This window comes from Leopardus geoffroyi, chromosome B3 (assembly GCF_018350155.1).
Source record: "Leopardus geoffroyi isolate Oge1 chromosome B3, O.geoffroyi_Oge1_pat1.0, whole genome shotgun sequence".
Classification (NCBI taxonomy): domain Eukaryota; kingdom Metazoa; phylum Chordata; class Mammalia; order Carnivora; family Felidae; genus Leopardus; species Leopardus geoffroyi.
Genome location: NC_059337.1, coordinates 84,273,754 through 84,290,080, shown reverse-complemented (window position 1 = coordinate 84,290,080; position 16,327 = coordinate 84,273,754). Strand labels below are relative to the sequence as shown.

Here is a 16,327-nt window from a genome sequence, read left to right as displayed (position 1 = left end):
AGTTGCATGGTCTACCAACTGTGCCAGCCAGGCATGCACTAATTTTTAAAAGTAAAGTTGCTGATTTACAATTTGTATTACTGTTGCATATTGAGTAATGTGTACACTTTGAATAATTGCTGCATTAGAATTAAATTTGTTATGAAGTTGATTTAGCAGTACTTCTCTCCTTATTTTGGCTTTGTTTTTATCTACTGGCTAAAGAAAAGTGCCTTATAGTTATCCCTGAATACCAATGTTTAAGAAACATTGATTGAATTAGATCATCTTGTGTCTTAGCTATAGAAAAAAGTTTTGGGATTAAAGTGCCATTGCCACTGCAACAATAAAGTTTTCTTCTCTGAGCTGGGATATTTTATTTCATTCAAATTTTCTCTTGGCAATATGTAAAATAAATGAATAGAATTCTAAAAAATGAACCTTAGGTAAAACAGAAACTAATGACATTCTCATAGGAAAACCCTAAAAACTGGGTAGTCTAACATGATTGATATTTTTCTGAGTTAACTTTTTAAAATGATTATATTTTTATTTCAAAAATAATGTGTGTAGTATGGAGTCTACAAAATACAGTTAAGAGCAAATAAGAAAGTTAAATCATGAACTGATTTTAAAAATTATTGGTGTATTTGAATTTATGAGTAATATGGATATATCTGTAGTTAAAACTAGTTTTTAAGTTAGGGCGCCTGGGTGGCTCAGTTGGTTAAGCATCTGACTTTGGCTCAGGTTGTGATCTCACAGTTTGTGGGTTTAAGCCTCGTCATGCTCTGTAGTGACAGCTCAGAGCCTAGAGCCTGCTTCAGATTCTGTGTCTTCCTCTGTGCCCACCTCCTCCACCTGTGCTCTTGCTCTCTCTCAAAAATAAATAGACTTAAAAACATAGTTTTAAGTCATTTGTGCATGCTGGTAAGAGGGTAGACTTTATCCTTAATTATTGTTTCTGCAATTTCTTAGTATTTTTTATCCCAGAAAAAGAACTTTGTTGTGGCTCTAGTCACAGAGGAGCAGATTTGGATCTTGAAAATTATGCGTTGCACCTACCTATATGCTTGCTGTGACTTGGTTCTGTCTACCTAAATATTTGAAGCCACAAAATTTCCCTGTATCTCTTATGCCACCTACTTTGGTTTCATAATAGGCACCCCTTACATAACTTTTAGTGTTCCCCAAGGAATTATTCTACAAAATAGTTTCCAATGTATCAGGACTCTACTTTTCTCCTGGTATGCATATGATCAAATTGAATAAGTACTAATTCCTAGTGCACAGTATAAATAATCCATCCTTTAAGGTACTTTGTACTCTGCTAAAATTAAGATTAAAACATAATGTATATATTTTGCACTAAGCCAGAAGCAATCTATATTTAAAGATTTGTGTTTTGTGCGCTGTTCCAAGAGGGTCTGATAATCCCTGTGATTAGAGAAACATAAGATTTATGTTTGCTGTGGAGAAACATGATCATCTTGGTTACTATGAATCATTCTGGAAACATCCCATCTCTGTTTCCCAATTACTCAGGTCATTAGATCAAATTTAGTTCAGTTCAACAAACATGAAGCACCTTTTAATGTCTCAAAAAGTCTACAGTGATACAGGGAACACAAGCATATAAACAATTACAATGCAATGTGGTAAGTACAGTGATAGAAGATTTGAAGAGGGAATGATTACCTTTGGAGTTGGATGGGCTTCAAGAAGGCCTTATAGAAGAAGTAGTGTTTGAGCTGGGTCGTGAAGGATGATAGAGTTAACCAGGACTCTATGAGAGGATGGCCCTGGAGAAAGAAAAACTGTGCAAAGGCCCTGCAAATAGTTCATTACCGCCGATTAGTGTGAGGCACTGTGATGAGAGAAGTGCAGGACAGGGAAGTATGAGCCAGATCATTGAGGGTCATGGGATACTGTGCTAATGAACATGAAACCTGTGCCTGATGAGGAGCCAGTGCAGGGTTTTAAGCAGAGGAGTGTCATGATCTTTCCGAAACACAAGTCTGATCATTTTATGAACATGCTGAGAATGTATGGGAAGGTGAGGAAATTGGAGGCAGCTAGGAGGGCTGAATTAAGGCATTGGCAAGTGCACTTGGGATGGGTGTATTTAAGAGGCATGTGGGAAAATTTAACAGGACTTGATTGATTTCAGAATTAAATGGAAGGGTACAAGGCATTAACCATTATTTGGAAAATGTTAGCTATATTTTTTAGTATTGTTGACATTTCAAATCATTTAAACATCAGATTGGTTCAGAAGAGACTTAATAGGAAATTTGTAAATGTGGAAAGAAAAAATATTCACCTTTTTAATGAAAGTAGCATTTTGAAATAAATCATTGGCTAAAAAGTCATAGGTCTGCTACTTGAAGTTAGATGTACAAGCCTGATTTGCAGTAATTTTCATATAACAATGGTTTCAGTAGATAAGAAAAAATTAAAACTATAACATCTTTGAAATGGAATATATCCTATAGTTTTTAGAAATCATGGTTATATAAAAAAAAAAGAAATCATGGTTATATTTTCATGGTTTTATGGAATGGAATATATCCTATAGTTTTAGAAATCATGGTTGTATTCTATGCTTGAACTTTCATTGTAAAACTCTTATTTGATCACATATAAGCCATGGCTGAATTCCTGAGTTAAAAATTTTAGAATTTAGTAATATTCATATCATCTGCTCATTAGAGAAAGCCTCTCCCACTCTGCTGGTGATAGAAAATGGAATTTTAAGATCATTTGCAAGATCACTTTCCATTAAGGAAGATTTTTAATCCTTACTCGTAAGTAAAAGCTATTTATAAACATATGTCTTAACTCCTTTCACAAAATACTTTCCAGAGTCAAAGATTCCTCTTTTTTTAGCACCTTAAAATAAACATTATTTAACCATATTGATTTTTAATACTGCTTTTATGGTAAATAAGTTCACTTTTGTGAAAGACCTTATATTCATCAGGAAACATGTATTGAGTGTCTATTTGTAGAACACTATTCTGGCCATCCTGAGAAATAAACTTCTCAAGGGCACTTTTATAATCCAGTTGGCGAGACAAAATAGGCTTGTGAACTAGTAAGTATTCAGTGATAAGCAATTGAATAAGCATCGAGGGAATGCAGGAGAAAAGAATCTAAAGAAAAAAGGTTTTGTAGAAGTGAGTGTTAAATAACATTTGGAGAAAAATATTTTTTAAAAAGCCATTTTCCTTTCAAATACAGGATTATTATTTGAAATGAGGTTCCAACAGGCTCTTTCTTCACTGAATATCTCTTTAAAATTAAGAACAAAAGGGCCTGTTTGTCACCACTTCCATTAAATCCTTTTAAAGAAGGACTAAGGCCAAAGTAGAGACTATACTTGTGAGCTCTGTGTTCCATGTGGGTAATTGCCATGGAACCTTAAGTTTCTATAGGGGTTCTTAACCTCTTCTTGTACCATCGATCCCTTTCTATGAATCCCTTCGTAGAATAATGTTTTAAAATTTATATTGTATGGAAACCAATTTGACAATAAATTTCATATTAAAAAAAACACTGAATAAATGTGTAAAAATAAATAAAAAATTATATATATATATATATATATATATATATATATATATATATATATATATATATATATAATGAGCCCGGCGTCAGGCTCTGTGCTGACAGCTCAGAGCCTGGAGCCTACTTTGGGTTCTGTGTCTCCCTCTCTCTCTGCCCTTCCCCCGCTCGTGCTCTGTATCTCTCTCTCTCTCAGAAATAAACGTTAAAAAATTTATATATATGTATTTTTAAAATATATATAAAATATATCAATCAAAAATGATACCTTAATGTATATGCTTCTTTATTAACACATTATGTAACAGTGTCTAGTGGCAGTATAATAACTACCATAATATGTAGTGATGAATGTAAATGATTATTTGAGATCTGTAATAACATAACATGACTTGAATGTGTGATTTCTATTGGTGATGAACCCATAAGTACTATTGATAGTATAGTGGTTTATGGTCTATATTCATAATTTTTTTGGTCTAAATTCATAATTTAAGGAGGTATAATAGATTTCAAGTAGTGGTTGGTTAAAATAAAGATGTAATTTTTCATGGGCCCTGAATTCTTTCCGTGGATTTCTTGGGCATCCAAAGACCCCAGGTTAAGAAACCTTATGATAAGGGCATGGCTGGCTCAGTTGGTAGAGCATGTACCTCTTGATCTCAGGGTTGTGAATTCAAGTCCCATGTTGGGTATGAAATCTACTTTAAAAAAAAAAAAAGAAGAAGAAAAGAAACCCCATGATTCAGCAATTACCTGAGAGCCCCAGAAAGTAAAAGACTAAATGGATAGGGCTCACAGCCATTTGAAAGAAACTGTTTTTATTTTGTTTCATATATTAGAATTCATATAAGATTTTATTTGGAATAAAAATGGTTTCTGGGGGTAAATATTTAATTTTTGAAAAAAATTATAAATGAAAAATTGGTTCTCTGTTTATCTTGCTTTTTAAACTTAAACTGATTGCTTTTCTAAATCTTCTAAGCACATTAGTGTACCATCAAGTTTATAACCCTGGAAACAGAGATTTAGAAGTCAACAGTATATAGTCGAAACCATGGAACATCAGTAAGATTGTCCTGCAATAATCTGTGTGAATGTAACGTGAGAAGAGAAATAGGCCAAGGAGTAGGCAAAAGAGAAGCCTGGAAAGACAGAAGGTGTTGTCAGCGAGGTGAGATAACACAACTTTGTAATGTTACAGAAGCAAAGGGTGGAAAGTGCTGGAGATGTCATTTATCATATCATGAAGACAAAAAAGAATCCACCACACTTGGCCATAAGGTCAGTGACATTGCCTGTGGCATTTTTAGCAGCATGGGGAGGGCGATGGCAGTTTGAAATGGCTTGAAGACCGAATGAAGTGATGAAGTGGAAACAGTGTGATATAGACCAGTGCTTTTCAAATGTCTCTGGTGAAGCACAGTATCTGTAATTTCCACTATGTATGGACTGATTGCAGTCTTGCTATGTGTGACTATGTCACTTGCACCAAGTACAAGGTACCCTGAGAGTTGGATGACACAAACTGATTTATACTCTTCAACAAGACAAGTTTACTGATGACAGGCTTGGATGTCATGGCCATGTCAAATTGCCACAAAAGTTCTAAAAGTTTGTTCTTAATTCTGTACATTAACAGAGGAATAGATTTTTCTTTCAAGAAACTTATCTGTCAAGGAAGAGAGAGACTAGTTAGTATTCTGTGGGGCGTTACAGGGTTGGTAGAAGGTTTCTGCCAATATTATTTCTTCCAACTTTCTCCTCTGAATATTTCCTGATATTCTCCATGCTTCACATTCTTTTCAAGCCCTAATTTGGATCTCCAGTACCTAAAATAGTTCCTGGTATATAGAAGCATTTAAATTAAAGGGTTGTTGGGCACCTCAGTGGCTCAGTAGGTTAAGAATCTGACTTCGGCTCAGGTCATGATCTCACAGTTTGTGAGTTTGAGCCCCGCGTAGGGCTCTGTGCTGACAGCCTGGAGCCTGCTTAGGATTCTGTGTGTGTGTCTCTCTCTCTCTGCCCCTCTCCTGCTTGCACTCTGTCTCTCTGTCTCTGTCTCTCTCTCTCTCTCATCTCTCAAAAATAAACATTTAAGAAAAGTTTTTTAATAAATAAAAGGTTGTTGAACAAATGAATGATCTTTCATTTGAACTGTGGAGGATCTAAGCTGTCCTAGGCTTCCACATTTTATAGTAGTATATCCTGCCTCATTTAATCTCTGAATATTTATTTTGCCTGTAGTCAGAGAATTATCAGGGAGGCTCAGAATCTTCACAGTCTTTGCATTAAAGCCTTACCTTGTTAGGAAAATGACATCACTGACGTTTACTTAGTAGGACCCATGTTTTGAGAGATTTTTTTTCCCCTTCAAAATTGGTTTTCGATTTCCTTTTTGCTTTGCCTTCCCTTCCCTCTTTAAGGGCATACATTAATAGAAGATGACAGGTTTGGGACCATACCATGGCCACAGAATAAAGAGAATTAAATTGACCTGCACAGAGGTCAAAACTTAATATTTTATGTAAAAGAACTGTAATCTTTTATGAATCTCTTCACTTTCCTCTTTCTCTAACTGGACTGATTTTCAAATATTCCTCCTATTTTTTCATCTAAAGTGTCACCTCTAGTCCCCACAGTGGAACTCAAATCTGTGCCTGGAAAAACGAGATCTCTAATACAAAACGTGGGCAATATGAATGGGAGCCAAAGAAAAGCAGACAATTTCAGTCACTCATGCAGCAGACATTTACTAAATGCTTAGTATGTGCTAAACACAGCACTGAGTGCCAGGTATGAAATTGCCATCCAGGAAGGTGTAAACTCAGGTCCAGTTAGGTGTAGCAGGCTAGTCTTTTATTTATTTACTTATTTAGGTATTTATTTATTTATTTTGACTTCTTTTAAATATTCAGCCAGACTGGTTACCTACAGTAGCTGGAAGGCTTTTCACACTTGTATTGTACCACTTAAATGCAGCTCTGGTACATTCTACACTAGATTGTTAACCTTCATCGGGCATTGTTTTACAAATTTAAGGAAGAAGCAGGACAGTCCCAGCTGGGTACATGTGTATGGTTTGGAGAATGGGGTAAAGAGGGAAGTGATTAAATGGGAACTTTCAGTACTTTTTGGAAATACATGGTACCTGAATTTATAGCTTAATCAATAAGGGTTATTAGGACTTTTTGCCCAATTCCGGGATGAGGAGTACCTTAACTCTTTAGTTGTAAATCTTATTCTCCCCATCTGGACCTTAGCATGAAGTACACAATCTATAAGATAATATATTGCCAGTATTAGAGCCAGTGACTGTTGAAGTGTGTGGCTTACATGTATTTGTTCATCCTTCCCTTCATTTGCTCACTCATTCAAAAACAATTTAGCAAATCCATTCTATGTTTAGCATCCTTAAATGCCCTAAAGGAGCTGGGCTGACAATTGAAGAAAAATACCCCTAACACAAGGTGGGAAGTGTTCAGTGCTGGACTTAGATAATACATGCTTAATTCCATTAACCTGGCTGTGAAAATAGCCTAGGGCCATTCAGGTATACCACATGAATAGATGGAAAGTCAGTTTGTTTTGCTAACAGTGACAAATTGTCATCTTATTGATCCACTTCATGTCAGATGATTAAGCTAGAGCAGTTTGGGGAACATTAAATAAATAATATCATTTTGGCATAAAAGGGTGTGTCAAAATTAGACATGTGATTTTATTTAGCACATTAATTTCTCACATGCAGATACATAATTCTTTTTTTACATGATTGATTGATTGATTTAGAGAGAGTGTGAGCAGGGTGTGGGCAGAGACAGGGAGAGAGAGAATCCCAAGCAGGCTCCATGCTCAGCTCAGAGCCCAACGCAGGTTTGATCTCAAGACTGTGAAATCAACCTGAGTCAAAATCGAGTCAGACGCATAGCCCACTGAGCCACCCAGGCACCCCTGCAATTACATAATTCTTAAAGCACCTTCTATAAATGCATATTGTACCACAAAAAATACATCTACTCTGGCAAGCAAAATGACATGGTGGAAGAGTCTGGCTTTTACAGTCATATATTATCAAAATGCCTTCTCCTATTTTCTGTTAGGTGCATGACCTTGGGCAAAGTATTAACTTTTATGGGCCTCAGAGTCCTCATGTGAAAAATGGGAATAATACCAAACTCTAGAGTTATTGGATAATCCATCATCATCATAATAGCTAACATTTATTGAGAATTTACTAGGGGCACTTCACATAGATTATCTCATAGATTATTCCTCCAAACAAAGCTAGTAGTGGTGTTATTACTCCTCTATTTGCAGCTTAGAAGTGGTAGCCTAGGGGCACCTGGGTGGCTCAGTTGGTTAAGCATCCGACTTTGGGGGCGCCTGGGTGGCACAGTCGGTTGAGCGTCCGACTTCGGCCAGGTCACGATCTCGCGGTCCGTGAGTTCGAGCCCCGCGTCGGGCTCTGGGCTGATGGCTCAGAGCCTGGAGCCTGTTTCCGATTCTGTGTCTCCCTCTCTCTCTGCCCCTACCCCGTTCATGCTCTGTCTCTCTCTGTCCCAAAAATAAATAAACATTGAAAAAAAAAAATTAAAAAAAAAAAAAAGCATCCGACTTTGGCTCAGGTCATGATCTCACAGTCCGTGAGTTCGAGCCCCACGTCAGGCTCTGTGCTGACAGCTCAGAACCTGGAGCCTGCTTCAGATTCTGTGTCTCCTTCTCCCTGACCTTCGCCTGTTCATGCTCTGTCTCTGTCTCAAAAATAAATAAACATTAAAAAAAAAAAATTAAAAAAAAAAAAAAAAAGAAGTGGTAGCCTAGAGGTTAAATAACTTGCCCAAATTTACATGACAAAGAAGGTGGTAAAGAAAGTGGTAGAGACAGGATCCAAACCCAGGTAGTCTGGATTTGTCATTCTTGTTTTTAAACAGCTTTAATTGAGATATAATCCATATGCCATACATTAAAGTGTACAGTTCAGTGGGTTTTTAAATTTTTTTTTTAATGTTTATTTATCTTCGAGAGATAGAGTACAATTGGGAGAGAGGTAGAGAGAGAGGGGGACACAGTATACGAAGCAGGCTCCAGGCTCTGAGCTGTCAGCACAGAGCCCGATGCAGGGTTCAAACTCACGAACCGTGAGATCATGACCTGAGCTGAATTCTGACACTTAATGGACTGAGCCACCCAGGTGTCAGTGGTTTTTAGTATATTCACAGTTATGTAACTATCACCACAATCTAATTTTAGAACATTCTTATCCCCCAGCCCCTACCAAAGAAACCCCATACCCATTAATAATCACTTCACCTCAACTTCCTATTCACAGCCCTAGGCAGCCACTAATCTACTCTCTGTTTCTACTGATTTGCCTATTCTGACATTTGATATAAATAGAATCATAAAATATGTGTTTTTTCTGTGATTGGTTTCTTTTACTTAGCATGGTTCTTTCAAAGTTTATCTGTGTCATTGCATATATCAGAACTCCATTCCTTTTTACTGCCAAATAAAATAATACATTGTATGGATAGATGACTTTTGTTTATCTCTCCATCAGTTGATGGGGTTTGGGGTTTCCACTTTTTGGCTATCATGAATAATGAATAGGACTATGAACATTTGTCTACAAGTTTTCTTGTGTACAGATGTAAATTTTCACTTTTTCTTGATTATATATCTAGTAGTTATATGCTAGGTCATATGATAACTACATTAACTATTTGAGGAATTTTTCTTTAATTGCAAAAAAATTACAAAGTTGATATTCATACAGACTACCTGTATACCCTCCATTTGGATTCCGTAATTGTTAACATTTTGCCAGTTTTATATCCCTGCTCCCCCCACCCCATACACACATACATCTATCTCTCTCTTTCTCTCCCTCTCTCTCTGTCTCTTTCTGATTTCAGTTTTTAGAGCCAGACCTCTTAACTACTACTTTATATTATCCCCAATTAAATGATTGAACATAGGTGAAATAGTTTAATGCCTGGCCAATAATAGCTACTCAGTAAATATAAATTCCCTCCTTTCCTCTTTTCCCCAATACTTAGAAATGTTATGTAGGATCTGGGCTGAAAGCTCTACATTGAGATAAGAGAAGTGAGATCTAGGGGCACCTGGGTGGCTCAGTCAATTAAGCCTTGGACTTCGGCTCAGGTCATGATCTCACAGCTCATGAGTTCAAGCCCCGCATAGGGCTCTGTGCTGACAGCTCAGAGCCTGGAGTCTGCTTTAGATTCTGTGTCTCGCTCTCTCTCTGACCCTCCCCCACTTGTACTCTGTCTCTGTCTCTATGTCTGTCTCTCTCAAAAATAAACATTAAAAAATTTTTTTAAAGAAAAGATATTCTCTCTCTCCTTCTGCCCTTCTCCCCCACTCATGCTCTCTTGTTCTCTAAAAATAATAAATCTTTCAAAAAAAGAGAGAGAAGTGAGATCTAAAAGACTCATGGACCTTACTTTCTACAGTATTCCTGGACCAAGGTCAGTGGAAATAGGTAGGTAGTCACCCAAACTGTGGCGATCTAGCTGTCCAATTTCTGGTTGATTTTATTAGGATGATAATTAGAAAGAGCAAGATAATTCTACAAATAGTTACATTAATTTTCATATCTCCACAGTTCCTGTGTGGACATGAGGAAGGAGCTGTGAAAGAAAGCTGACTGAAGCTGAAGTTTTACCAAGAATGCTAACAGGAAGGGTCTGTTTCTTCCTGGACATTGACATAGAACAGGTGAAAAGTAGGGCAGCACATGACCTACTTATTATTGATTTGTTTAGAAGAATCAATCATAACATTGGATCCTTGGGGGTTCCAGAACAATCCTCACTCCAGTGATATCCACCAGCTTTCTAAGAAACTATTGGGCTTACCGGAATTTTTATGAATTCCAGGCCTGCCATTTATAACTTTTAGACATCAGACCCTTAGCAGCCACTTCTTATCCAGCTATATTCTTGGAGCAGAGGTTTTCTCCTCACTGCTGAGATAAATCCAGAGATATTATGACTACTCTTGGTCTTACAGGCACCTAAGTCTGCTTCTTGAGTCCTACTGGGCCTGGACCTGACTATGTATCAAAAAGAGACCATTATTGGGGCATCTGGGAGGCTCAGTCAGTTAAGTATCTGACTTTGGCTCAGGTCATGATCTTGCAGTTCATGGGTTTGAACCCCACATCGGGCTCTTTCCTGACAGCTCAGAGCTTCAGATTCTGTGTCTCCCTCTCTCTCTGCCCCTCCCCTGCTCATGTTCTCTCTCTTTCTTTCTTTCTTTTTTTTTTTTTTTTTAATTTTTTTTTTTTCAACGTTTATTTATTTTTGGGACAGAGAGAGACAGAGCATGAACAGGGGAGGGGCAGAGAGAGAGGGAGACACAGAATCGGAAACAGGCTCCAGGCTCTGAGCCATCAGCCCAGAGCCTGACGCGGGGCTCGAACTCACGGACTGCGAGATCGTGACCTGGCTGAAGTCGGACGCTTAACCGACTGCGCCACCCAGGCGCCCCTGTCTCTTTCTTTCTTAAATAAACATTTTAAAAAATGAAAAAAAGAGAGACTATTATCACACCTAACAAATTAATTGTTTAATATAATCTAATACCTGATATATAGTTGAATTTTCCCAACTATCACCAAAATGTCTTTTTATTTTATTTTTTTTACATTTTATTTATTTTTGAGAGAGAAGACAGAGCACAAGTGGGGGAGGGGCAGAGAGAGGGAGACACAGAATCCAAAGCAGGCTTCAGGCTCCGAGCTGTCAGCACAGAGACCAACGTGGGACTTGAACCCACAAACCGTGAGATCATGACCTGAGCTGAAGTCAGTTGCTTTACCAACTGAGCCACCCAGGCGCCCCTCCAAAATGTCTTTTTTTTTTTATGTCTTTTTTTTTTTTTTTAAGTTTTTTAATTTATTGTGTGTGAGAGAGAGAGAGTATGAGCAGGGGAGGGGCAGAGAGAGAAACAGTCCCAAACAGGTTCCAAGTTCATCACAGAGGCTGACATGGAGCTCGATCTCACAAACCATGGGATCATGACTTGAGCTGAAATAGTTGGGTGCTTAACTGACTAAGCCACCCAGGAGCCCCCAAAATGTCTTTTTATAGCTTATATATTTGAACCACTATCCAACAAAGTCCATGTTACATTTGGCTTTAATTCTTCTTAAGCTTCTTATAATCGAGAACAGTCTCCAAGAAACCTTTTTTTTTTAATGCCACTGACTTTTTTTTTCTTTGTCAGAGAGTTTATTTATTTATTTTTCAATATATGAAGTTTATTGTCAAATTGGTTTCCATACAACACCCAGTGCTCATCCCAAAAGGTGCCCTCCTCAATACCCATCACCCACCCTCCCCTCCCTCCCACCCCACATCAACCCTCAGTTTGTTCTCAGTTTTTAAGAGTCTGTTATGCTTTGGCTCTCTCCCACTCTAACCTCTTTTTTTTTTTTTTTTCCTTCCCCTCCCCCATGGGTTCCTGTTACGTTTCTCAGGATCCACATAAGAGTGAAACCATATGGTATCTGTCTTTCTCTGTATGGCTTATTTCACTTAGCATCACACTCTCCAGTTCCATCCACGTTGCTACAAAAGGACATATTTCATTTTTTCTCATTGCCACGTAGTATTCCATTGTATATATAAACCACAATTTCTTTATCCATTCATCAGTTGATGGACATTTAGGCTCTTTCCATAATTTGGCTATTGTTGAGAGTGCTGCTATGAACATTGGGGTACAAGTGCCCCTATGCATCAGTACTCCTGTATCCCTTGGGTAAATTCCTAGCAGTGCTATTGCTGGGTCATAGGGTAGGTCTATTTTTAATTTTTTGAGGAGCCTCCACACTGTTTTCCAGATGCCACTGACTTCTTGATGAAACTCAGTATGTCCTATAGAACGTCCCACCTTCTGGATTAGTCTGATGGTTTCCTTGTAATGTCATTTCCTTTGTTCCTCTATTCCATGCATTTCCTGTAAGCTGACAGATCTAAAAGGTTGGTTAGGGACACCTGGGTGGCTCAGTTGGTTAAGCATCTGACTTTTAATTTTGGCTCAGGTCATGATCTCATAGTTTGTGGGTACCAGCCCCATGTCTGGCTCTGCACTGACAGTATGGGGCCTGCTTGAGATTCTCTCTCTCTCTCTCTCTCTCTCTCTGCACCTCCCCCAATTGTGCATGTACAAATGTTCTGTCTCTCTCTCTCTCTTTTTCTCTCTCTCAAAATAAATAAATAAACTTAAACCAAAAGTTTGGTTAGGTTCAGACTAAACATTTTTGGTAGGATACTTCCTAGGTGATTCTGTGTCCTTCATACTGTATCACATCAGGTGCACACAATATCTGGTTTTCCCACTGATAGCGAAGCCATGATTGATCAGTCTGATCCTTTACAAAGTTGTGTTTTCCCCTATGACCAGTAAACTAATATGTAGGATGATACTTTGGTTCTTCTATTAACTGCCACCATGTGACATGCTGAGTCCTGGAAGATTAAAGGGTAAACAAAATAAAAATTGTCTTTGCCTTTCTGGTTTGAATCAGTGGGTTGAAACAAAATATGTTCCCTGATCACAATGGAGTGAAATTAGAAATTAATAATGGCAAGTAATTTAGGAAATGCCTAAATATATGGAAATTAAACTCCTAAATTTAAAAATTTCCATTAAACCAAGATTATAAAAATTATTTCTCTTAATGTTTATTTATTTTAGATACAGAGAGACAGAGCATAAGCTGGGGAGAGGCAAAGAGGGAGGGAGACACAGAATCTGAAGCAGGCTCCAGGCTCTGAGCTGCCAGCACAGAGCCCGATGTGGGACTTGAACTCATGAGCTGTGAGATCATGACCTGAGCCGAGGTCAGACATTTAACTGACTGAGCCACCCAGGCGCCCCAAAATTGGTTCTTTACAAAAGAAGAAAAAGATTTCCTAACCCAGCTTCATGATTGTATGACCTCCCACAAACTTGCTTTTTTGCCAGTATTCCTGATTGAGGGAGTGTGCCTCTGGTTCTGCAAGTCAGAAACCAGGGAGCAGTCCTACACCTCCTTCTCCCTCACACTTCCTTAACCAGTCCATCACCAGTTCTCTAAATCTTATCTTCTAAAAGATCTGGAGGATTTGTTTACCTCTTCCTGTGTCCCTGGCCGAGGCTGCTATCATCTCTCAGCAAGATGACAGTTAAGATTCCTCACGGTCTTGCTCCATCTCCTGCATGTCCTCCATGCAAGCAGAGGGACCTTTCTCAACTCAGAGTTCATCCTGTTGACAACCCTTCATTCTCTTCACATTTTAGGATAAAGCTCAAGATCTTCAATGAGGCCTGCAGGGACCAACCCTCACCCTTTTGCTATCTCCCCCACCTCTCTAACTCCTATACCCTCTTGCTTTCCGGGCTACATCTACTCCAACTATGCTGACTGTTCCTCAAGTGCCCTGTGCTGCTTCCTGTTACAGGACCTTTGCATTTACTGTTCCACTGCCTAGAATGCTATTGTCCAGCATCCTTGCTCAGCTAACTCCTACTTTTCATTCAGATCTCAAGCCCATTATTACTTCATTGGACAGATTTTCTGTAATCCCCTAGACTAGGGCAGATCTCTCTTTTGGTACATTCTCTCAGCAACATGTGCCTTTCCTTTTTATCCAGTATGTATTTATAATTTTTTGTGTGTTCGGTGGATTAATGTGGATAAGACTCTTTCACTAGATTGCTAACTCCCTGAAGGATGAGATCATGGCTCTTTTCCTCACCATTGTCTCTCTTATACCTAGCATGGTAGGTAGCACATACTAGGAGTTCAATACATATTTGATCATTCATAAGAATAGAACAAAAATGTGGGGCACCTGGGTGGCTCAGTCGGTTGAACGTCTGACTTCGGCTCAGGTCATGATCTCGCAGTTTGTGAGTTCGAGCCCCGCGTCAGGCTCTGTGCTGACACCTCAGATCCTGGAGCCTTCTTCGGATTCTGTGTCTCCTCCTCTCTCTGTCTCTCCCTCCCATGCTCATGCACGCTGTCTCTGAATAATAAATAAAAGTTAAAAAAAATAAAGAATAAAGAAAAGAATAGAACAAAAATATATGTAGATGTTCACCACACTTTTATTTATGATAGAAGGAAAGGTATCAACATAAAGACTAAATGATAGGAAAGTTACATAATGAAATATGGCCATTAAAAATTGTTTCTGAGTAATATTTAATGATATTAGAAAATACTCATTACATCATGTTAGATTAAAAAACATGATGAATGTGGAGTAAGAGTCCTATATATTGATTTTTTTTAGAAGGTATTATTCAGCGTAGTTTTGTTTCCTGCTTTTTTTTTTTTTTTTTTTTTTTTTACTGTTTATTTCTTTTTGATAGAGAGAGTGAGCACGGGGGAGGGGTGCAGACAGAGGGGGAGAGAGAGTATCTCAAGAAGGCTCTGAGCTGTCAGAACAGAGCTTGATAAGGAGCTGGAACCCACAAACTGCAAGATCATGACTTGAGCTGAAATCAAGAGTTAGATGCTGAACCAACAAGCCACCCAGGCGCCCCTTCCTGCTTTGCTTTGCTTTTTTTTTTTTTTTTTTTTCATTTTTTTCCTGCTTTTCATTTAGCATTGTATGAAAATATATACATTGTGTATATGCTAAAGATATATATGCAGAGAGAAAGGTTGAAGACAATGTTACTGGTGATTTATTTCCGTAGATGGGATCTCAAGGGAATTTATTTCTTCTTCAGACTTTCTGTATTATCCAAATATTTTTACAATAAACACATATGTTTTTATAGTTTAGAGGCAGCTGTAATTAGGAATATGGACTCTAGGACACCTGGGTGGCTCAGTGGGTTGAGCATCCAACTCTTGATTTCAGCTCAGATCATGATCTCAGGGTGATGGGATCAAGCCCCATGTCGGGATCTGCACTGAGTGTGGAGCCTGATTAAGATTCTCTCTCTCTCTCTCTCTCTCTCTCTCTCCCCCCCTCCAGTCCCCTCCCTCTCCCTCTTTCTCTCCCTCTCTCTCTCTCTTTCTTTCTTTCTCTCTCCCCTCTGCTCCTCTCCCCTGCTTGTGCTCTCTCTCATAAAAAAGAGAAGAAGAAGAAAAAGAAGAAGAAGAAGAAGAAGAAGAAGAAGAAGAAGAAGAAGAATATGGACTCTGCTGTTAGCTAGATCTGAATTCCAGCCCCAGCCCCACCTTTGCCACCTAGTAGTTGAGAGGCCGGTGCAAGTTACTTCGTTTCCCCTCAGAAGAATACCTACCCATGAGGGTGTTGCAGGAAGCAAATGGTATAATACTTATAAATCACTTAGTACAATTTCTGCCACATCAATAAATAGCAGCTCTTGTTATAAATTTTGATCTGATAAAAACATTACTTAAAAAAATCAAACCTTTCATTGGGAAAGAAAAAATGATAACAAAACCCACATCTAGTTTCAAATAGTTAAAGAAAAAAAAATTTTTTTAACGTTTATTTCTTTTTGAGACAGAGAGAGACAGAGCATGAACAGGGGAGGGTCAGAGAGAGGGAGACACAGAATCTGAAACAGGCTCCAGCCTCTGAACTGTCAGCACAGAGCCCGATGCGGGGCTCAAACTCACGAACTCACGGACCGTGAGATCATGACCTGAGCTGAAGTCCGCCGCTTAACCGACTGAGCCACACAGGCACCCCTAGTTTCAAATAGTTTTAAAAAGAAAGGAATGAACACTGCAAAAGTGAAAGTCTACTGGATCTGGAGGAACAGCAGTAGGAAG

The 16,327-nt window shown here is 38.4% G+C and overlaps 1 protein-coding gene across 1 annotated transcript; it reads left to right on the top strand.

Annotated features, from left to right (window-relative positions):
* Positions 1–794: 794 nt before the first annotated feature.
* LOC123583548 (putative F-box protein At1g47300) lies at positions 795–16,009 on the top strand. The gene is made up of 3 exons (XM_045450673.1): positions 795–2,035; positions 4,754–4,833; positions 15,659–16,009. Exons 1-3 carry the CDS (start codon positions 1,916–1,918, stop codon positions 15,732–15,734), a joined length of 276 nt encoding a protein of 91 aa, XP_045306629.1. The 5' UTR covers positions 795–1,915; the 3' UTR covers positions 15,735–16,009.
* The last annotated feature ends 318 nt before the right edge of the window (positions 16,010–16,327 follow it).